The 24,111-nt window shown below is 38.3% G+C and overlaps 1 protein-coding gene across 2 annotated transcripts in view; it reads right to left on the reverse strand.

Annotated features, from left to right (window-relative positions):
• Positions 1 to 418: 418 nt before the first annotated feature.
• Positions 419 to 24,111, reverse strand: part of ACVR2A (activin A receptor type 2A) — a 70,358-nt gene continuing 46,665 nt past the window's right edge. Inside the window, exons 5-12 of one of the 2 annotated variants that reach the window (XM_054829855.1) lie at positions 18,835 to 18,858; positions 13,231 to 13,374; positions 11,774 to 11,917; positions 9,968 to 10,113; positions 8,818 to 8,932; positions 7,347 to 7,485; positions 4,834 to 4,964; positions 419 to 3,919 (exon numbers count right to left, since the gene is read on the reverse strand). In XM_054829855.1, the coding sequence (XP_054685830.1) occupies positions 3,725 to 3,919; positions 4,834 to 4,964; positions 7,347 to 7,485; positions 8,818 to 8,932; positions 9,968 to 10,113; positions 11,774 to 11,917; positions 13,231 to 13,374; positions 18,835 to 18,858 (1,038 nt within the window). In that variant the 3' untranslated portion in view covers positions 419 to 3,724. The remainder of the gene's footprint in view (positions 3,920 to 4,833; positions 4,965 to 7,346; positions 7,486 to 8,817; positions 8,933 to 9,967; positions 10,114 to 11,773; positions 11,918 to 13,230; positions 13,375 to 18,834; positions 18,859 to 24,111) is intronic. The other variant, XM_054829856.1, reaches the window with a different exon arrangement.

Here is a 24,111-nt window from a genome sequence, read left to right on the forward strand (position 1 = left end):
TAAATCAATTACTGTGCCTTTGCTCATTCTTGTCAGCAGCTGGGTGCAGGACAGGGCCAGGGAGAGCAGGGAGGGAGAGGAGGCTTGGCCCAGCCCAGGGAAGGGAGGTTTAACCTTGGAACCAGCAGGCAGGGAAAGGCCAATTCCCAACGCTGCCACACCACAGACCCCTTTGAAGTTCAGCTTTCACAACCAGGGAAGAAAAGGACAGACTCTGGCAGGGTGAGGTTCCCTTTGTGGCAGGGAAGGACAGGGAGAGGAGATGCAGGTTCTGCCTTTGCTTCCTGCTACATTTAACCTGCAAGGTCTTTCCCTTTTTTTTTTTTTTTTCTTTGCAGCAAAACTTGCCCTGCAGCTTGAGAAATAGCAATATCTCTCTTCTCCCACAGTGTAAAAAAAAAAGGCAGACCACAAGTCATAGTAGTCACATTTTTTATTTTAACTTTTTGGGGGGCATAGGGGAGAAAGAGTATACATTTTTATTTGTACAATATTTAACAATCACTTTATTGAGGGCGAGGGGGGATTGGTTTGTTTTCAGCACTTGCAGAAAAACAGCAAGTACTTTTTTGACAGTAGTACAACAACCTGTGCCCAAAACACTGACAAATACAAAGAGTAAAGGTAAAATAATTGCTTACCAAAATCTTGAGAGGTAACGAATAGTATATGGACTGAAACAGCATTAAAAAAATAAAAGCAAGGAAAAAAAAAAAGTACTGCTGGTTGAGTATCTGAGGTAAATGATGTTCCATCAAGGATGCTACTTGAATCATTTTGCCCGTGAACATATATTGCAGCTTTCTGCGTTTTGTACCAAGTGTTCCTAATAAATGTATTAAAAAAGGTTAAAAAAAGAGAAGCTGGAAAAAGAGCAAACTGGTAACCCTATTTATTCTGTCAAATGCTAATATGACCAGGAAATTCCTTATTACTGTCTAGTTACAGTTTAGTTTGCACACCGAGAGTTAGTATTTGACAACCACACCGACCTTTTCAAACCTCCCAGGGAAGGGTGGAAGCAGTGGATGGCAGTTTCAGACCACCACGAGTGACAGCGCTACTTCAACTGCTCCAACAGCCACTACAGTACGTGTAGTGACACCCTCCCACCCTCCACCACAACAGAAAAGGGGCTTAAACCAGGACAGGGTGAGGTGCCCATCGCTGCAGGACATGAAGGGACAATGGTCACCACCTGCAAGTAAATCCAGGCAAGACATGTCCACCAGCAGCAGCCTCAGGGAATCCTGCCCTCACGTACACCTGCGAAGCGCTGCTGGCTCAGGCAGGTCTCAGCTTGCGCATTTAATGCTCTCAACAAAGCAAAAAACACACGGGAATCCCTGCAAGGACAGGTGTCACCGAGCAGCTCTGAGGACAGCAATGCTGCCACTTAAAAAGCATTTATACTACAACCATCCTTTTCACAGCGACACTACATTACGCTGTTAAAAATCAGGAAACTTGGGTTTAAAACACCAAGAGAAGTTATCGCCCTTTTCCTGATGCGAGGCTTCGCGAGCACCCTGCGCTGTTTGCGACACCAGTCCCCAGCAGCTGGAGGTTAAAGGGTAACACAGATGATGCATGTTTTATACATGACCAATTTTTGCATCAGATCTTGAATAACACATTATTAAACTGACTGTATTTACTCGTTTTTTGCTAGGAAAGGGGTAAGAACTCATTGGGAGCACAGAGGTCTGTCACAAATGGATTCTTATTTGTTCAGAACTCAGCAGCTATGTTCAGATCCTGCTGTGTGCATAAAATAACCTCCGCTGGATTAAAAAATGGAAGCAAAATTAAAGTGGCAATGGCAGAAGCAGCCTCAAACTAGATTTCTTGCTTTTTATAGCCAAACTGACCACCTCCGGGCTGCGCCCAACCCTCCCAAGGATGTGATAGAGCTGGGTGGTATTTTAGACCCTTTTGGGCCTTGTCTATCCATAACGTCTCGTTGTTCCCAGAAATTAAGTTCATGTCCACATAAAACAGAGTAGCTTGTGGCTGTACAGATCAGTTTTCAAGATAACACTCACAGCGAGCTCCTAATTGCAACATCAAAAGCTCCTTTCAAAAGACAGTGACCACACGGTGTGAAAACAAAGGAAACAAGGCTGAATGACAGAGCACACTACTCGCTGTGCTCGGTTCTGTACTCCGGAGGTTCAGAACGTTTGTTTTAGGGGGAAGGTGGTGTAAAGGATCACGTAAGGGGAGTGAAGCAGTACTTCTGAGAAGCACTTTGGCACCTAGCTACCAGTCACTTCCTCCTTTGAATATAAGGCGTGACTTCCTAAACTTGAAAAGAACGGTGGAGTTGTGAAAGCAATTTCGATGTTTTTCCTCTTTTTCTGGGAGTCTGTGCTACGGCCATTGGTATTCGTTACCTCTACATAGTCGTTGCATATTTTAAGTTGTAAGCGTAACTAAATGATCCCTGAAATTTGTAAGCATTCATAATCTGAAACCTGTGGCTCGAATTTTTCGTACGGTTCTAGGCTAACCCTACGCATCACGGACGTTAACAGCTCTCCACTGAAATGGCACCGAGCTTTACGTAGAGCGAAGTTGCAAATCAAAGCAGAGAGAAAGGAACTGGGGGTAACTGAGCTTCCTGAGGTGACCCTGAAACAGGGATACAGAACCCACTGCATACTGTTTAGTGAAACAGAACACGCGCTAGGCAGACCTTGTCACAAACATAAATAGGAAAAAGACTTTTTTTAAAAAAGAACAAGAATTCAGAGCTTTCCAGTGTCCTAGCTCACAGAAAATTAAAAAAAGTCATGCTTAAGTTTTCAAATATTCCTCAGACACAGCAAACCTAAATAGTATTCAGTTAAATAAATGTATGAGATATTCTGGGAAATGGAGGTAAGAGAAAAGCTTTAAACTAAGAGAGGAAGGAAAATTTTGTTTCAATAAACAGCACTGGTTTTTTTTTTATACACAACAAGCTAGTACAAGAAAAAGCTAAAAACACTGCTTTAGGAATGGCCATTTACTGTTGGCATGAAGCATAGCTTACCCTTTTTTAAATAACACAGTGAATTTGAAATACATCATTTACAAAACATGGATCAATTTATTATTCAAATTTTGTTAGTGTTGTCAATCTCATAATTTAGCAGAGGTGGAACTGAGGTATACCTTGTTGAGGGAGGTTAAGTAATACTTGGAAGCCTCTTTGCTATATCCCACTTGATTACTTTTGTTTATGTACACTGAACAGCAGCACACTAAACATTCACAAGCTGTGTCATATTGGCATTACAATAGTCATTTTTATAAACAACAGCAAATGCAATAAAAACAAGTTACCCTTTTTTTTTTTAAATCTGAAATGAAATGTTTGATTTAAAAAAAATAACAGTAGTTCATTTAAGGAATTAGTGTCTTCTGACAGGTATTAAGAAATCTGATGTCAGTTTTTAAAACGCTTGATTAGCCAGTACAGGTCCATATTCTTCATTTAAGTTCCTTAACAGCATGTTATCGTTTCGCAGTCACGCGTCCTTCGGGTGTAAGCAGGGAATGCACAAAGTCTCATGGATCCACGTTCGGGAGGGGAAAATAAAGGAAAACCACCTCTTGACGCTCCAGAGAGACTTACCATTCTTCTCAGGCAGAAAACGGTAACGGCGTGGGCAGTCCCATTCGCTTTAGCAGCTCCAGTGAAGAGTCCTGGCGGTCAGTTACGTGACCAGTGCAACTATCATAGACTGGATTCTTTGGGAGGAAAGTCAACGTTTGTCACCATTGTGACCACAGTCACAATGTCCTCTGTTGTTATAATGTTAGTTAATTTTTGCATCTGAATAATCCGTTCTTCTACACAACCTGCTGACAACCTGGCTTCCGCGTCGTGATCCCAGCACTCCTCTATTGTTTCACAAAGCATCGCCATGCCCTGTGAGCAAAGAAAGTGGGAGTTAAAACCGACGGCATACGGAGTTAGCAGCAAGTTTGAGGAAGCAACTCTAATAGCAAACTGCGATTTAAGGTGCACCTGCCCTATTTTAACCCTTCTGTCAACCAGGAAGCTATGCTGTATTTGTTTTGAAACCTAGCGTGTCATATGGGGCCTTGTGTCTTATTTATTTTGCACTATTTAAACAATATACGCAAGAGTGAACAAATCCTTTTCAACGTACAATGTTGTAGCGTGCTAGTAAAGTCATCGTGGTATTTTAAGAAAGGTTAAGTTCTTCAGTAAGCAAATGAAACCTCAATTTAAAAAAAAAATCAAGTGGTACAAGAGGGGATTTATATCTGACAGCAAGTAACAGCGAGCTAATGCAGCAATATGCTAATTGCAAGGAGCAGATGGTAACGTACGCTCATTTTTCTCACAGACAGTGTCATCAATTGTCTCTAACAAACTATTTTTTGAAAAACAAACAGTGCTAGGGATAAGCAGTGGGGTTACTGCAAGTCTCCAGCCATCAATCAGATCGGGAAAGCAGCTATTCCTTCCCAACTGATCCCAGAAGTTTCTCATACGACCCTGCTTATCCTTTGATGTTATGTCCAGTTTGTAGCACTCCTGTAATAAATCAAGACTATTATTTCTTAAGTATATCTAAGGTGTGCATTCAAAAGTAACTCTCAAGAATGCTTTCACCAAAAAAAGAAAATCACTTTTGATGAGATAATATTTTAAGATTAAGAACATGTTAGTTTACTGCTCACTTAATTCTTACCAGAATTATTAAACCTAAATTCTTCCTAAAAGACAGTATTACGAACACAACACAGGACTGACAAAATTTGAAACTGAAATCATAACAGAACTTTGAAGAACTTGGTCACATAACTACTTACCGAGTGTTTTTGCCAACACTCTCTCAAAACAGGTCTCTTCTTTTTATGAACTACAACTTCCTGCATGTCTTCAAGGGAGGGATGCTGGCCAATTTCTTCTTCAAATGGCAACATGTACTCATCTACTGGGCCTGCAGACAAAGAAAGAAGTTAACCCACCAAATTTGCTTTAAAAAAGGAAGAAAAAAAAAGACAAAAAAAAAAGGACTGGTATTCCATTATTGGGATCTGACAGAGCAGTTTACTTTCTGTTGCCAGTACAAGCTCTCCCTGCGAGACGTTAGCAGCCAGCGGTGACTAAGATGTTACAGCAGCAGCAGGGGCACTTTGAGGAGCTATAACCTTTGCTCTCCTGTGCAGAAGCCAAGCGCAGCTCCCGCCCAGCTCCCTCGCAACCAAAAGCTTCGACACAAGGGTGGCGGGCAGTTCTGGGATCCACAGCTGCTCCCTGCCTCCTCCGCACTCCACAGCCTGGCTAAGATAAATCCTCCTCCTCCTTTCAAGTTCACTGGTGCTCTCGGTATCGGAGGGCCAAGCAGGTGCCTGACAGCCACTCCTGAATGTTTTTGGTACCACGTGTGCTGCAGAAGGCAAACTCTTGACAGCGACTGCTGCATCCCTCTGCACATGTCAGGTATCTCCTCCTCCAATCCACACAGCCCCGGACAAAAAAGTACTGATGTTGAAAGCTAAGCATAATATTCATCCTGAGCTCAACCAAAGGGACTAGCTTTATATGCTGAACTACAGATTACATAGCTATAGATTATATATGTTATTGTAAGACATATTTTTGTGCTTTCAGATCAAAAGCCTGAGAAAAGGAAGAAGGGGAAGACAGAAGAAATGAACAGTGTGGTAACAACAAGGCCGATGAGGCTTAGTGAAAAGGACTGGGTACCTTCTAGAAAATAAAAATAAGAAATTTGCAGAGAGAAAGACAGCAGAGTGACTGCAGAGCTGCGACTCAGGAAGGCTGCTTGCCTTCATGATGTCTCCTTTGCTTTCTGGAATAACACCCACACCTGCCAGACACACCTACGACACACCTCAGTAAGATTTAGGTACAAATGTTGCACAGTACACAGAGGCACAAAGAATCAGTATGGAATGTGGGGCTGCCTCAGCGACTTGTGCAAGATTGTGTGGATCCTGTTAGTAAACAGCTTAACATTTTTAAAAGGGTAAAATCTCCCTAGTGGCTTCCACTCTAGGAGGAACGTCTGCAGCAGAAAAGCACTGCCTGGAGCAGAGAGCACTGCGTGGCCACGCACTGATCTGCTGAGATCTCCAATAGGTCCGGGCTTTTCATCTGAGTATCTGTCACCTGCACTGGGCTCTCACAGCAGAGCTTTATGACAAACGACATCACTACCCCAAGTGAAACCATCGCATTTACTTAGCTGAACTCAGCTGCTTTAAAGACTGTACTGAAAATGCAACTTTCTCCCAAACATTTTTGAGCCTTTTGTCTTGTTCTTGATTAGTCCTGACTTACTCTGGACAGCCAAAACCAGGTCTCTATTTACAAAATCTAAAGAATAGTATTCACACTCAAAACAGGGTATCTGATATCTTTCCTTGAGAGCTTAAAAATTGGATCCAGCGGTTTGCTTTGAAGCAAACAACTGTGATGGATCCATAGCTAAGAAAGTACCAGCTGCAGATTTCTCAGACATTACCGTATTTTCAATCTCTAAGCTATCAACAATTAATCAGAAGTTCTGACATCTATAGGAGCTGAACTAATGCCACGTTAGTGACAACAAAGAGAGGGTAGGGAGGCACTGGACTTACATGGCCCAGTCTCAGTCTGGCACCTGCGGCTAAACCAGAGACTTTTCTATGTCTCATTGCAGAGACTTCCTGATGAGCATTCACTGTGATTCAGGAAGACACCCCTGCCGCATATAAGCGGCTAGAAAATTAACTGCATCGATGCTCTTTGTAATAAAATATATGTTGACCTACAAAAATTCTTCATGTCTTTTAGCCTTGTATTCCCTTACTACATTGGGAATAGATCTCTGACATTAGTCTACGCGCATCTTCCACAGGCAGTACTAAAAGACAGGTCGGTGTCCGATGCCAGGGTGTACAGCAGAAGACATCAATTTCTCAGCAGGTGTGGGCGGGATATCTTTGTTCCCAAGGTTAATCTAAGCTTTTCCTTATGAAAAGCAGCAATATTTTTAACATAAACTGATTGGCACTGAGACTGTCAGGCTAAACTCAGAAGTAGTCAAACATATTAGGTTAGGAGCTCTCTCTTCCTCACCATGACCATAAGAGACACAACAGGTACCCAGGTATCAGAAAACTTCTACCTGGGATGCCAAACACTGGAGGGACTAAATTATGAAGTGATACACCATGTCGGTGGTTCGTTCATTTCCCCACAAGACTACCAGCCTTATTAAATTTTATTACATAGTCTACCTTCCCATTCCTTGCTTTCAATACACGTCTCGTCAATTCATTCAATATTTCCGTAAATTAAATATGTTGCTTACCATCTGCGGCAGTACAGCGTGATGCCAATTCCCAGAGGACTAGTCCCATGGCATACATATCTATTCTCAGAAATGCATCCCTTTGGAAGTTTATAGCACCTTCTAGTACCTCAGGAGCCATATACCTTCGTGTACCAACCTTGAGAGACAGGAAAGCATAAACATTTGTACACTAAGAATCAACATGACCACAATTACCATTCTAGCTGGTGCCAATTACAATACCACCATAGACCAGCAGTACTTTTTGTCAAAGATTAAATATAGCCATGGTTATCCTTGCTTAGAACAAAATTTTGGAAGTTTCTTGTATTCTTATATCCAATAGTACGTAAGAAGAACTAGAAACAATCGTATAGACTGGGCCCTATAAAGGATGCTTATGAAGCAAGAATATCTGAATATATTTTAAAATAACACATTTGCATAAAGATTTAACATATTTGTCACCATCATTCCTTACAAAGTCCCTGCTCATCGCAGGGGGTTGGACTAGATGACCTTGAAAGGTCCCTTGCAACCCAAGCCATTTGATGATTCTGTGATTTTCTTCCAGCTTACAGGAAGGTCACTGTTGTTATTTCTTCGTGTCACAAGGATGTGAAACGTGCTTATGTTTCTCCCCACGACAGGAGCAATAATAAAACTACCAAAGGAAAACTAGCTACCAAAGTGCAATTTATACTGAGAAAGTTATACAGAATTACTTGCACAAAACAGGCCATTAAATGAAAACTTTGGGGATATCCATTCTTTTTGACCACAGTCACTCATGAAATTACGTCATCTGAATAAATCAGAACTTAGATGATGTCTGAACAAGATCTACTCCGTTATTTAAACCTTCATGGTAATAGCTATATTTTCTTAAGCAGTTGTTACTGAGGTTTTATAATCCTATTGTATGGATTTTATTTTTGCCATTTATTTAACCATAAACTGTGACATTCTGCCTAAAATTAAATACATTTGTTTTCCAGAAACCATAGTGCTCTAAGCCCAAACTTGTTATGTTAAAAGTACATGGTACTAAAAAGGTTCCCTGTTGTACGACAACTGCTTGATTAGTACCGTTGTTATTTCGGAGAAGAGACTGTTGTTAGGTCAGAAAGTTAAAAACTGGCTGCCAGTGTAATTCCTCAGTTTCTGAACAGTATCTCCAAGCAATTAATAAAATATAGCAAGACAACTCTTTGTCATCCAAGTCCTCTAGTAAAAATAAAAATAAGAGGGGAGGGAGGCCATGTAATGAGATGTGGGAGAAGGGGGGAAGGCTGTGAGTTGTAATTATCTAAAGGATTGTTTAATTTTTAGCCTGTGAGAAGAAAGCACAAAATGCCGTTTTCCTTAAAGGTCACCAAAAATGGGGTTGATGATATACTATCTTGTGCATGAAGAATGCCTAAACTATGGATTTCCATTCACGTACAGTTCACAGTTGTATCGTTTATGTAAATAAATCGGTATTTACCTGTCCATGTGTATCCCCTGCAGACTTTCCAGCCTCAAACTTTAAAGCTAGACCGAAATCAGCAATACAAGCTGTAAGGTTATTTTTCAGCAGCACATTCTTGCTTTTGATGTCCCTTTCAAGTTAAGGAAAAAAAAAAAAAATAGAAATCAATAACGTGAAATACCATCTAAAGTTCTAAGGAAAAAGGAATATAACAAAACAAGGAACCTTGTAACTTTCTTGCCTTCCATATTATAAAGAAGCAGTCCATTTGAACAACAAAAGAATAATAATAAAACCTGTGGGAGTACACTTGCTTACCTATATTCTTATGGAAATATCTAAGACTGCAACTGGAACTATCATTTTATGCTTAGTTTTAAAATACATACAGATTTATAAGCATGTATGATACAAAAATAGAATAAAAATGTAGTTACTGCATACTTAAATTACAACTACATTTCAGTTATTTAAATAATAGGAAACAAAGCACCCTGAAAAATAAATCTTGATTGTTTCTAACAAGGAGATACGTGATTTTCTGCAGAAACAAGAGACGATGGCCTCGATCCAGGGATTCCCAGCTGTCCTGTGTGTATCTCTCCACTCTCCCATTTTACCATCCGTCAAGCAGTTTTGCTCCTGGAATTCCAAACTCTGCAGAATCTGTATTTCTCTTACTCTATATCCCTATTGTTTATTTTGGCTACCACTATCATCTCAGCTCCCTACTTCTATTAACACCTTTCTATACCTGCCTCATTACAACAACCCAAACAACCAACAATTATACTCAACAATAGGCATAACACCACTTACAGTAAGTGTTTCTGTCTAAAGGCATTCAGTATGACTTAAAAGTTATATATGTGGTTGTTTCAAATAGCTATAATGCCAATTACTTCACATACTGCAGAGGGTACTTAAATAATTAACTGTATAAAAAAGAATTTATGACATTAGCCACAATCATCACAGCAAGTTCTATAGACCATCAGCTAGAGTTCTGCTTAGGCTGAGCAGATTTTTCTTAGGAGGCTCTTGATCTGGAAGGAAGATATCACAGAGCAGTGATTTGAATATTTCCTATCTGTCCAGGTTTCATATCCTTTAGCTCCAAGTTAAATATGAACAATCGCCTGAAAATATTTTATCTATACTATACCTATGCGAGATGGCAGGTTTATGTCCATCTTTCAGTCCTGGTATATCCTCGTGAAGATAAGCCAAGCCTCTAGCCATAGTTTGAGCAATGTGACATAGCTCATTCCAGGAGACCACGTTAGCCTTGAGAAAGTCTGTTAATGAACCCTGCACAGCAAAACACAAAAACAATTACAAGATCAGTTTCATTCTCATCTACTCATAAAGAAAACTTCTAGATGGCCTCCGTCATTAAAGAACACGATATGCCTGTCTGCCTTTCTCTGTTTTCTGATAGACCATATAATTATACACATACATACGTGATCGACTGCCAGTTTGAACAACAAAAAATTAACCTCTGCATCATCTCTAGTCCATGAATAAAACCGAGATGCATCTACACATCACCTCAACAAGCAAACAGCACAATGAACTCACATTCTGTGGCACACTCACCAACAAACTGCACTGAACTGTGTCAGAAATGGGAGCTAGACTCAAGATATTTAAGTTCGTGTTCTACAAGGGTGATTTATATTCTTCCAGGCACAGGAAATTACAGGTTAGATTCACCTTCAGGAATCCTGCTGAACTGTGTATGTCCGTTCTTTTAAGACCTTTAATTGACAGCCTAAGTGTTTCTTTTCTTACAGACCAGCAACAGTAAACTCCAGTTTCACAATAAATACAAAGAGATTAAGTAAAAATCTAGTCAGCATAAAGCACTTCTCTTCAAACTCACTTCTACAGCCCACTCTATAAACACATTTTCACGGATTTGCGTATTATCCAGTTTGTGAGATGTCACCATGTCACCTGTTACCACGTGAAAAGCCAACACAAAAGGGTAAAATGAACAAAGTGCTGAAAAGTGTAGAGGCTGCACTTTAAAAATAAAATTAAAAATTCAAGTTTTCCAGAGTCATCTCAGATACCACCTTTCCAACGGTACCAAGATTTTGAAAACTCTTAGACAAAAAACCAAACAATAACCTTTCAGAAAGGCAAATTAGTTTGAAATTATCTACTTGATCGTGAAGATCTGTCAAAAAATTTAAATAGTTGGGCAGTTTTAGCCCCCTAAATGATTGAAGCAGAGGCATAAGTGGGACAAAAATGCCAGAATGAAGAATGTAATATTCAATAGTAGGAATGTGATCTATGACCTAGCCGTAATGCATGAGCATATCCATATTATGCAGATTTATATTTCCTCAAATCTGCTACAGGTAACATCTTCCTAATGCCTCTTTGCCTGTGCTGGTGCTAAGCTTAAGTTTGGGGCTTTTTTCACTCTTTGTACTTACATCTGTGACAGTTACACGCAGTTATAAAAAAAAAAAATCTAAGTGGACAAAATAAAACAGTGAACATATGCCTAATTACATATATTTATGTTTTTTATTGTGGTTATCACAATACAACTGATATATTCTTATAGACACAAATCAGCTAACACAAGTAAAAAATAAAACACCACAATCTTTGCAAGATAGAGTTTATTTAAGTTAGGCAGATTTAGATGGGGGAATATTCAAAAATACAGATTCTAAAAAGCAAAAAGGTAGAATAAGGTTTTGTTTGTTTTCTAAAACAACTCCTCTATTAAGTAAAGACTGATGACAACTTTCTCAGCTGGCTGGAAATAAATTTAAGTAAATTCATATCCAATGCAAAGAGACAAGCTAAGAATAAGCAACAACTATTTTAAATTTTATTTCTTAACTATCCAACGTTCATATTTGTGACAGATATCTAAGGTTGTCCTTCCTCTATCATAATCATAAAAAAAAAAAACCCAAAATACATTGAGAACTAAACATACCTTTTCATGAAATGCTGTAATTAACCAGAGATCAACATCAATGCTCGTGCCTCGTTTCTCTGCACCAATGAACTGCAAAATATTGTCATGCTTCATTCCAGGTAAACTGTAAATTTCATATTCGTTCTGCCATGACTGTTTGTCCTTTAAACAAAACAACACATCACACCAAGTTAATACCATAATAATGAGAATAAGAGGTACTTTCCCTGACAGAGGTTTCTTCCTGTAATTTACTGTGTATCTGTCAAAGTGACTAAACCCATTTTTTTGGGTTTGGTTTGGCTTTATTTTTTGGTTTTTGGCAAGACAGGGTTTACTACCTGAAGGAAAGAAAGTACAACGTATGCTATTAATATTATGAGGCTGATTATTACTCTATACATTTGTAATTTTTAAATAACAATATTTGTGCTACAAAATACTGACATAACATATACAAAAATATGAAAAACTGTCTTCACGTATGTTACATAATCACATACAGTGCAAAATTGTCTCAAAAACTTAAACGTCAACTGTTGAGAACAACGTCAACTATCAGAGATATGAACATGGAAACACAAAACTGTAGATTAGGATTGGAATCTACATACTGCAAATAATTACAATTACTTTAAGATTAAGAGCATGGTTCAATGTTTATATTTTATTAATCTATAAGAACCTCATAAAGAATTAGAAATAGGTTTTCCTTCATTAAAAATAACAAAACCTCGAATTTAATTTAAGTTGTGCTGATGGCTGAAACCAGCATAAATATATGCCATTTCTCCTAGAAGGATAAAAACCCACAGATGTATTTATTCAGCAAGTCAACACTTGGTTAATCACCAGAAAATACAAGTACATTTCACCTCAAGTAGCAGTGGGTGGTTTTAATTAACGTAAAATCTATCCTAATATCATTGTATATGATCACTTGTATTCTTTAACTAGATTGGATCTTCAAACTATGAGCATGATCTATTCTAAAACATGGCTTTTAAACCACGACCTATTCTAAAACAGAGGGTACTTGCTAGGAAGTGAATATTATTTCAGTTAAGGCATATTTAATTGGAACAATCACCTTATGGGTTTGCATTTCAGGACACTCCTTCCAAGTACAATTTAGTTTGAAAAATATAAACAAAGTCTTCTCAACTGATTGAGAGATGTGTGAGAGCTGCTTAAAACTATTCATGCCAAATATGTATTTTTATGACTAGAAATGTATACATTCACAGAGTTTAAGTCAATAATATATGCTTGCTGCATTAAAATATTTATTTTAATTCCATAATACCTGCACATTTTTCAGCTCACATTTCCTGCATTTCAGAATTTCTTTGAACTATCTAGATTTACAGCATATATTGAAAATTCTCTAAAATACAAGCCTTTTATTATGACTAGAAAAGCTAGTTTAACTTTGATATTAGAAGCAACACAGGACACTAAGAACTTCTGCTTACCTGAATAGGGAATATTTTGACTGCAACATACTCATTTAGTAGTTGAGCTTTCCATACACATCCAAATCTTCCCCTAGCTTTGATCTCTAGTAACTGCAATGGCTTCAAACCCATCAACGGTGAAGGTGGTGGTGGTCCAGGATCCTGAAATCAGGTTAAACCCATTAATTTTGCATTATATGTGCTATCTATGAAGACAGCACTAGAAATAAAGGCTTGTAAACTGAAAGAGACTTGGTATCATATACCCGACCCCCTTCCAACAAATTCCCCCAAACAAACCAGCAACAAAACAGCAACCCTTCTCCGCAGGAAACTGAGATTGTAAAACATGCTCAGAATTAATGTGCAAGCAACAGCTTAACAACAGTTACAGTGTAACTCTGCCTAACCAGGTGTAAAAGCACAGCAGAAATTAAGGAACAAAGATAATCAAACTTTACTTGTCACTTTAAGTGACAGAATTAAAATGAGCACCTTTGATACATTTAAGGCATTTTGTTTGACATACTGTTTAATTCTTTAGTTCAAGGGCCTGGTGACTTGACTCTACGCAGCCACCATGTCCCTTTCCACATGACGAACACTGCAGCCATCAGCCGGGAAGATGTCTACATTAGCAATTCGGTTGGGGGCAGCAGTGCAGAGCTGAAGTGAATCCCCTCACTGTCTGCAATTACCACCCAACAGGGTTCAGCCCTTACAAGCCACTGAGATGATACCAGCACAGCTCTACTTCAAAAATTCCACTGCTTACTGGGGACACAAGGTTGCAAACCAATATGTAGGCAGGCTATGCCATTACAAGGTCTTCCAGGCTGTAACTAATCTTTCTTTACCCGGAAACCATTGAACCACATGCACAGCGTGGACGTTTGGCACAGGGAACCAAACACCATCCTCTGCCATCAGCCCTCCAAACCACACCGATGGCGGTGCGAGGAACCACAGCACCGATGCTGCAACCTGCTGATCCACTCCTGCTGCTCCCAACTTTTGCTAATGTGGATAGCCAGTACATTACTGAAATGTCAGTAAGTGGCTGCACCCCAGAAAGAGAACTGGAATTTAAGATATTATCTTGTAATATCTTAAGTATTTGTACTTTACTGAGGGGCTAGCCCAACAATTCCTCTTCAAATATGACCCCACAAGCTGGCAAGTACAATTGCAAGTGAGATAGAGCTTCCATACAGCTATCCATATAACCACCTATCTTACTACACATTTCAACAATTTGCCTTTCTGGGAAAGAAAACATGACAGCTTATCAAATAGCTTGTATTTTATACTTTAGACATCTTTTACATATTCTGTAGCATACACATCATCTGAATACAAGAAGTAGATTTTCAAATTGCCAAAGATGTGCTTCTTTCTGACTGTCCTCTCCAATCTACCATGTTAGATCAGTTTGTACCTACATAAGCTTCATCCCTACCATGAACAAATGCATCAGACCCATTTAGATGTGCCTCTGCATCAAAGACAATTAGCCTATGCACAGAACCAGAGAAACTTCATCTCTTTTTTCTGGTCCCTGTTTTCTGCAAGAAAATAAGTCAAGTTTTGGTGTGCAGTGGTCACAAAGCAGAATTACCAATACTGTCACCACGACATACAGCTCCACCTTCTTTTCACGTCCCCCTTCCCTCCCCTTTCAAATTAGTATAAGCCACGATTTGTTCCTCAGTCCAAACTACTAGAGAGGATTGCAGATGTCAATGGCAGCGATGACAGCGTGGGGCAGACTGCTAGATCACGGACAGGAAGAGGGTGAACGGCTGCTTTTAGTGGCAGGGCAGGTCTATGGAGACCACAAAGTCGTGCCACAAGTCTCAATATTATATATGAAAGAAAAATGTACAAATGAAAGTTAAGTATTGCTTTTAAATGATATCCACCCTGCAGAATACAACGAAAAAACCCTAAAGCCTACTGTTCAAGAAAACCTCCAAAACATGCACTTGGCTTCTCTATTTTTTCCCAGTCACAGCTGTAATGCTGTTTTAAAGGGAAAAAATGAAATACACTAGAGTAGTTGTGTCTACAAAACAAATGAGAGTACTCCACAGTTAGGTAATTAGAGCGCTTCAGTTTGCAACATAAAAATCTTATGCATGTTAAAGACACATTTTCAGAACAACTGTGGGTTTAAGTATATTTTACTATTGTGAGAATGGAGACAAGTCGTTCTGTATCCAACACAAGTTTTGAGTAGTTTAAGCGCAGGAATAAATATCCATTCTCGTTTCTTATTAAGCAACAAATAAATCCTTCAGAAAGAACAAGTTTCAGACAGACAGATTTATAGGAATTTAAAGAAACTGTACCCTAATTCACAATAACTGTAAAAGAAAATACAACATTTGAAATTCAAACTAGAGACACATTACAATATATCGTCAAAAAAGTATGAAATCCTTTCACAAATATGACAGCAACAGATGATTAAAAGGTGTTACATAAAAATTGCTGGGTTTAAACTGGACAAAGACCACAGAAAATGAAGTTTAAGAGTTAAGTATTCCCTCCCATGCTGCCTTCTGTTCAATGCCAAAGCCCTTTATGAGTATTTCAGGCACCAGGAAATCACTGTCCTCCATTTGTAATAGTTAACAGTTACAAGCAAAACAAGAAGCCTACTTTAACTTGTAAAGAAACCCTGTTATTTTTAAGAATCCTGAGCACTGTGTAGTATCTGAGGCTTTAACATCACTTAATTAGGTAACTTTTTAAAGTTTCAAACCTAGTGACTTGCCTAAATTAAGAGAATGGTTTGTGGGAAATAATCCCAAATCCCACTTCAGTGGCTAGAAGTCCTCTTCCTTTCCATACTCTCCACCCAAAAAAATCTGCTGGTATTTTGAAGGACACTGTATGAATTTTTTTCTTGACCATCAAGCAAATGACCACTTAATACTTCTCAAAGATTTGATGAAAAAAATTACAGCATCTGTCACATGAGAAGGCAGTAACACCTCAGTAAATAGTGGCCAGCAAATACTGGTGCTTCTTACTGTCACACTAGACAATGACACTTTTCATATACCTGAACTTCATATTTTCTAGAAAATCCTGGCATTTCAAGATATTTTCCTGCTACCTTATATAGCAACCTCCTGTGGTTCCCTGAACATTTCCTTTTCGTGTTGAAACATTTCTATAAAGTCAAAACTGCCGGTGTTCTTATGAAGCAACAGACACCCCCACGCACAAATCAAAACAAATCCTGATTTAAAATGGAAAGTATAATTGCCTTCTGTTAACATAACTAAAAAGAATAGTTTTCCATTTTTTTCTGAATTTCTTTTTCTTCTCAACAACTTTGTTAAAATCAACAGGCGTTTACTTGAAAACTACAGGTACTATTTTTATACAGAAACATTCCTTGACAATATTTTCAACTTGGTCAACTTCTAAGCAAAAATGTTTAACATGCCACAGGCATAATTATTTTTGTACGGCTTTTTAAAATCATCTCAGTGGCGCCAAGAATGATGATATAACGTGAGTAAAGATATAATGTGGATATATTAGTCTAACAGCTTGCCACAGCTGTCAAAAAATAAGGGCCCAATTTCCTGCTCCTGAGCTTTCCCTGTCCCTTCCCTTGGGCTGATTCTGGTACTTGTATGACCACACAGCAAAACAAAGCAATGTGCTATTCATTTATTGGAAAAAATCAGGTTAGTTTTCTGGTAGTTTAGCAAATTGAGTCAGTTTGCAACAAGGTCCCGGTTAACACAGGCAGCACTGCAAGGAAGAGGGAAGCAGGGCTTTCTCTTTCGGGAGCAGTGAGCCACTGGCCCACGTAAGCTTCAACCCAGCCTTCTCAAAGACACGCTCTGTCCTGACCCCAGGGCGGTTAGTAAGGGCCACAGGAACAGGAGCGTTCCTGCTGCACAACGATCTACTGCCAGATAAAACGCAGAAGCAGCTACGTCAGCAAAAAGTACTTGAACTGCCTGGGTCACACGATGCATAAGTACTCAGCCAACTAGGCTTTACTCTTCTTCTAGCGGAAAGCCATTAATCAATAAACACGTAACTTTGGGTTGTATGGTGATCTCAAAATCTTGGACATCTAGTTATGTTGTACACGTCTCATATGGAACTGAGTCAGGTGATTCATCATGTACAACAAAGGGAAAAAAAGACCAATTATCCAAACGGGGTTGTACATAGACGCATTTCTCTTTCCTGACTTCAAAAGATAAACAAGCTCTCAAACTTCCAGAGCACATGCAAGTTTTCTTTGTTAAATGGTGCAATATTTCCCCTTGGTTACTTTTATTCTGCAGTTTAAATTGTGAATACGGTTGGCAAGTTCTCATGGAAAGAGTCTGGTGACTATCTTGGTTGTTTCCTCCCTTTCTAGTTTGGGACTGGGTCATTTTCAACCAGATGATCTGTAAAGTTAAGATCCAAATACAATAAAAGGAGTCAGAATTCTTAAATGTTTTAATTATTCCAGAACTGACTCTACGATTTGTACCAAACTACGTTTCTTTTAAATGCCGACAATTTTTCTCTCACCCCACAAAATCCTCTATTTTATTGTACATTGCAAACATATTCCCCAAAGTAATATAAACAAAGTAGTTACTTGTAGGCAGGATACTTCGCCTTCTTCCCTAACTGAAATTAGGGCATTTGAAGCAAAACAGTAATACAAATAGAAGGAATGCTGATAACTTTGCAGATGCAAGATATTTAGGAAAATATTTAAATAGCAACATTCTATTTTTTTCTAAATGACATTTAGAAGACATTTTAGCTATTAATTAAAGACCCATACACACAATGGAAATTGAGCATCCATGGTACAAGTCAAATCTTGGCTTTTTCAATATTCCATTTAAAAGCCTAGCAATAATAACCAAGTTTCTGAATTAACAGCTTTCAGTTACTTGTATTAAATTACTGATATTTCATGTGAAACTACACGTAAAAAAACCTTCTGGCAAGTGAAAAAGTCAAAGCGGAGACTAAACAATGAAATAATATTTTTCTTCAGGTGATGTATTTCTCTGAGCTCCTGAATCACATAAAAACTCCATCACACCACTCAGAATCACAACATGAAGAGACCACACACCTCAAACAGTTACAGGCAGTTCACAGGCGGAAGATGACAACAGATACCCGAAGACAGGACGGAGGTGGGCAGGACGTGCTGTTTCCTTCCAGGACAACCCATCACGGTGAGAGTCACCGTCCCTGCCAGCTGGGCTGCTCCCACAGCCCGAGGCCGAGGTTACCAGCAACTGCTGGACCAGCAGAGCCTGTACTGCCGCCCATGCGATGCGGCACTTGGGTGGAAGTGACACGAACGAGCTAGTCTGTAGCTGAAGAACCACAAACCAACTATGCCTGGTGTATTTCATCATCAATCCCTGCAGACATTTAAACTCCATAGCCTGAGAAATTATAGTAAATTTTAAGAAAGCTAGCAACAGCAGACTAAATCTGTATTTTTAAACCACGCATGCTTACAAATTTCTTGTCCAAAATACTGAAAAAATGTAATTCATACCAAAATAACTTCTTATATGTCCACAGAAAGTTCCATAACCATGAACAAACATCAATGCATCTTACCTCAATCATTATATGAAAGGCGTGCTTGTAGAGAGGGGAAAAAAACACAGGCAAAAGAAATTACTATTTATACCAAGAATGGGATGAAAAAACAGCTTATAAGAAAAGAGACAAAATAATTGTTTGTGAATTAACAACTAAAATATTCATGAGGATAGCAATACTTTGTGCTAATAACAGATCATTTAAAATAAAAAAAATCCTTCATTGATATGTTAGCAAAGAAAAATGGGCAAAAAAAGATTATTATACAGATCATCACCTGAATTGACCTTATTATTAAAACCAGAATTGTCCATTATAGGTGTATAAACAGTCATGTTACTACAAAACAGCATATAAACACATGCAGAAAATTAAATATACAACCACAAGTTATGCAAACGTATTTCTTGTTATGCTCACAACTGTACAGTAGAGGGCAGCGTTGTATTGTTTAAAATTCACTGCAATTAGTAGCTGTCTGTGGAAAATGAAAAATTTTTAATGTCCAAGTTATAGCTAAACCTTATAAACAAATAGGTCATCAAATATTAGGTCTATATTACTAAATTTAATCAATAAGCTGGTATGCCAAAGGTGTAACTAGAACAAGTGAACTTGAAAATACTAAATCCAGCATATATATAGGGAGATTACAATATTAAAGATTCTTTCAAACAAGTCACGAGTTCAGACTGTGGAATGAAATCTATTATAAAAACCTAAGTCCCAGAGCACTGTTACTGAAACTTACAGCACATTTTAATGACACAAGCTTGTTTGTGCTACTTTCATCTTTTTTTTAATTGAAAAATCTTATTGCCACTCAAGCTGAGAAGCACTGAGACACCTTCATTCCTCCTCCTGTACTTTTGCCTCAGCCATTTTCTTTGTCCTTTATAATTTGATCAGATAGATGTTGCAAGAGCATGAAATTCAAATGCTTGAAGTACTCAGCTGCCACGTAACAGCAATCATCCTTTTCACCCTTTGTCTTTACCTTCTTAGGACGCTACAAAGCGTAGGGCCAACAAGAGGCTTTTCTCTGCGCTTGAAAACTGTCTAGCACACACTTAGCATTATCTAACTAATTAATAATGGAAGGGCTGAAGTACTTCTTGAAGGCTAGATTAGTTGGGAGTCAGATTTATAAATACTGTAGCAGAGCTTGCTGCCACTGAGAGAGCACTGAGGAACACTTGGAGCCCAACAGGATCTCTCCTCCTCCTCTTGTTGGTCAGCAGACCAGCAGAGACGAGAATAACACCCACACCAGGAGTCTGAAACAGATTCTTGCAGGACCTGTACGGCCTGCAAATATTTTGGGGCACTTCAGAAGGCAAAAAAAGCACCCCCCCTCGACAGAAAAACCCACCACCTTTAACAGGTTTTCAATCACCTTCACCTTCAAATCTCTGTGAGCTTGTAGTTCCAGAAGTGTGTCAGCTATTCCATGTACATTTAGAAAAACAAGTAAGATTACGCAGCACAAACTCCACAACCCATGAGCACAGGTACTGAAAGAAGTTCCTCCTCCAAGCCCCCCATATTCCTTTGCCAGAAACAGCAGCCAAGAAAAAAAAAAAAAGTATTACTCAATCTGTGAATCTGATAGGGAACGGCTACTGAACAGAGTAATAGAAATATCTCCATGTACTCATATTTCTACTAACTCAAGTAGTCAAAGAACAGACAATAACTGTTAAAAAAATTTAAAAAGCATTGCTCATATGAAATAGTTATTCAAACATCTTTCCTGTGGCTGCAAAAAATTTATTAGTCATTTTCCAGGCCTATTTGCTATTAAAATTCTCCAGCTCCTGAGGATTATGTAAATTTTTCAGAAATAAGGGATACATGAATGCAACCTTTTTTGCTCTTACCCTAATGAGAAACTGCAAACATGAAACTGAGAACTGAGTCCTCTCCCAGGCCTCTCACTACTCTCTTCAGGGGATCAGCTTCCCCCAAACACTAATAAATTAGACATGCACGAAAATTTTCAGAGAGATTTATGCAGATCATTGACCTTCTCATCTTAAATCATTGTCCTTCTCTTCAGACTACAGACCACCACCTCAGACTTTTCATTAGAAATGCAAGTATCACCAGTTTAAGCAGTATCAGGCTATTACAGAAATGCAAATATGTGCTTCTGTTGGGAATTAATGCAACTCTTATAAATAAAAACTGAGAGCAATCAACCCCCCCTCAAAATAGCCATCATCTACACACTAACTTCCTATTTATACTGCCTGAAAACTACTTCTGAAGGTTTATCAGGGATTAGGGGAAACGATTGTGATATTTGTAACCAATTAGACCAAGAAAAACAAGCAGTGTGGTCTTTTCCAAAATCTGGGCTAGCCACAATCATATCCTAAACTTCAAACATGTCACAAAAATCTTTATAAACATGATGTTAAAAATAAATACAAATTATTTGTATTACAAATTAACTGCGCTGATTCCTTCATTTGTTCCTAACTAGTACCCTAAATATGACTTCTGTGTATTCACCCACAGCCCCTCAATCTCTTTGGAGGATGTTAGGTAAGATGAATTACTTTTGTATGCCTTGTGAACCGTGTAATTCTCATCCACTTAATGATACAAAAGATTACCTGAAAGATGTCAATCTAAAACATTCAGGAGACCATATCTGAGGATATGCAGGCTGGACTTTATTATGGAAAATTATTAAAAAGCTTCTGAAGGTAGAGCACCCAATTACAGACCTCACTGAGATCAGTAATACAGCCTTCCTATGATTGTTCCAAAGCACTGACTATAATCTAAATGCGGTCTTGATAATATAGATTATTTTGAATATTACTGTTTATAATGAATGAATAAGAGACACGTTCTTCAAGGTAAATTAAATATAGTGTTGCAAAAGCCTTTAATGTCTTGTCAGTTGTTAAATGCATATATGCCAAGTCAACGTCTGTGAGACTAAGGCACAAAGTACAGCCTACATCCAGCCTTATCAGAGAGATACACATCATCTTGCACCAGCCTCTCAGACCTACTCTATACAGGCCTACTCCTAAAACTGAGCCAACTTTTTAATAACCCAGGAATAATGTAGAGTACTGAAAACACTATAAGACAATGCTCTGCTTGAATCAATGCAAAAGCACAAGGTAACTTGAAGTTCACTGCAGAAATACAGTTAAAATTTTAAAAAAAGTTTCAAATGTACCTTAATTAGAAAGTTCCCTTTAGGCTGCCATTCAGGATAAGATAACCTAAGTTTGGATTTGTATTTTCTTACCTCTTGAAGATTTAAAAAAAAAAAAAAAAAAAAGAAAAAAAAGGCTGCACTTAGGGTTTATTAAAATGGAGACAGCTCATTCTGAAAGCAAATTGAGAATTCAGGAAAGTACTTTTAAAACAAATTTTAAAGGCTATCAAGATTTAGAACCAAAGTTTTATATGTCTGGTTGTATACTGAGCATTGAAAAATCACTTTATGTACTTGGTTTTCAATTATTTGTCATACCAATTCTTCCCTCTGTTAAAGATTTAAAGGAACTACTTCTATTGTAGTAACCCATGAATTCTTAAAAAAAAGACAGTTACAACCTATTTACCTACCACACATTAAGGACTGCTTATCTATAACTCTCCTACTACATTCTCACAGTACCCCTATATTTGTGGGATCCCCTCCCTTAAACAACTGTATCAAGGTTGTGCCTCACAGTACCACGATAGCACCAGATCCTTCTCCTCTGTCATCCCAGCTATTGACTGGAATGCATTACAGAAGAAATTCTTATTAGTCCTGAGGATATGATACGCAGCACTAGAGAATGTGAAATCATGCACACATCTAGCAGTCTGAATCTTGAGCTCATGCAGCTATTCCTTTTAAAACCAACATTGCCATAATCATTCATTAACCACTGATACATGCCCAACCTTAACTCCTTCCTAGCTAGCCACAAGCTCTAACTCAGTCTTTACTGTTTATTAATTTTTTTTTTAAATTCTTCCTCTTTCTGAACTCCAGCTTCTCCTTGCTGATAAATCTCTCTTTCCATTTCATATAAGCACCTGGCTTCTCCTCCATATATTTTTCAAGTAGCTATTAATCTTCCTAGGTTTGGAACAAGTGCTTGTAAAAACACCTCTCTCATTCTTCATTTTTCAAGTGTTATAATGCTTCTATTAAAATATCTATAACAACAACAAGAAAAAAAAACGTGGCTGGAAGACAAAAATGGAAGAAACCTGAATACTTGATTTCATTTCTTCATTCTTCTTCAGCAGCCAACTGTAATTTTCCTAGTGTCACAAAGGGACAAAGATTATCCCAGAAATTCTAAGTGCACCAGGTAGACTACTTCATATGCTAAAAGTTAATTTAGAGAATAAAAACAACAAATGAAAATCTTTTCCAATGCCAGCCATAAAAATCTCCCCATTACTAACTACTTTTTGAAAGCAAACCATTCAAGTCATACACATGCACACACTCAAACTCCTTGGCACAGGTCTGGTGGCCTAGACCAGATGTCTGAGGTCAAAAACTGCAGCAAAGAGCAGAGTTTTGGTTTTTTTTTTTTGTATGCTCTTTTCCTACTAGTTTCCAACAAAGAATTTGTTTTTCCACTGCTATGCATGCAGTTGGACCTGCAGTCAGTAGTTTAGAATACGTCTTGCATCTGCCACTGCTAGATATTTTCTCCATCGTTATTCACCTCACATTATGTGATACTGTTTTCAATTCTAATATCTTACAGCTGAAACTGAAATATTAAACCCATGACATAGCTACAAAGATCTATTCCTACTTAGGTGTCTTCAGGAAAAGATACACTGAAGAAAGTCTATCATGGTACAGTAGTGAACGGAGCCATACCAAAGTTGTTATTAACCAAAATCAGAGTATTTTTTAATGCTTTAAAAAAACCTTCTTAGACCAGAGGGATAAGATCAATATATCTTTGTATTTGATATATGTGCTTCAATTATTCTTAATTCTTGGGTCGCATAACACATGACTTGGAAGACAACGGCTATTCTCCATATATACATAGGGCCAGTGAGGTTCATACATATGGGGTAAAAAACCCAGCCCAAAATGTAGCACATAAGAGATTGTTGTGTCCCATATAGGGAATACTGGGTGAAAAGTTTAAAGGAAGTGATATATAGGAGGTTAAAACCAAAAGATGTAGTCTTATTTTTTTCAACTATGTAATCCTCCGCTACGGAGAGAAAGAAATGGTAATTCCTAGCAACTAAACTTGCTTTTATGGACACTCCAATAGACAGGATCTGTCC

The sequence above is a fragment of the Grus americana genome, chromosome 6, assembly GCF_028858705.1.
Source record: "Grus americana isolate bGruAme1 chromosome 6, bGruAme1.mat, whole genome shotgun sequence".
Lineage (NCBI taxonomy): Eukaryota > Metazoa > Chordata > Aves > Gruiformes > Gruidae > Grus > Grus americana.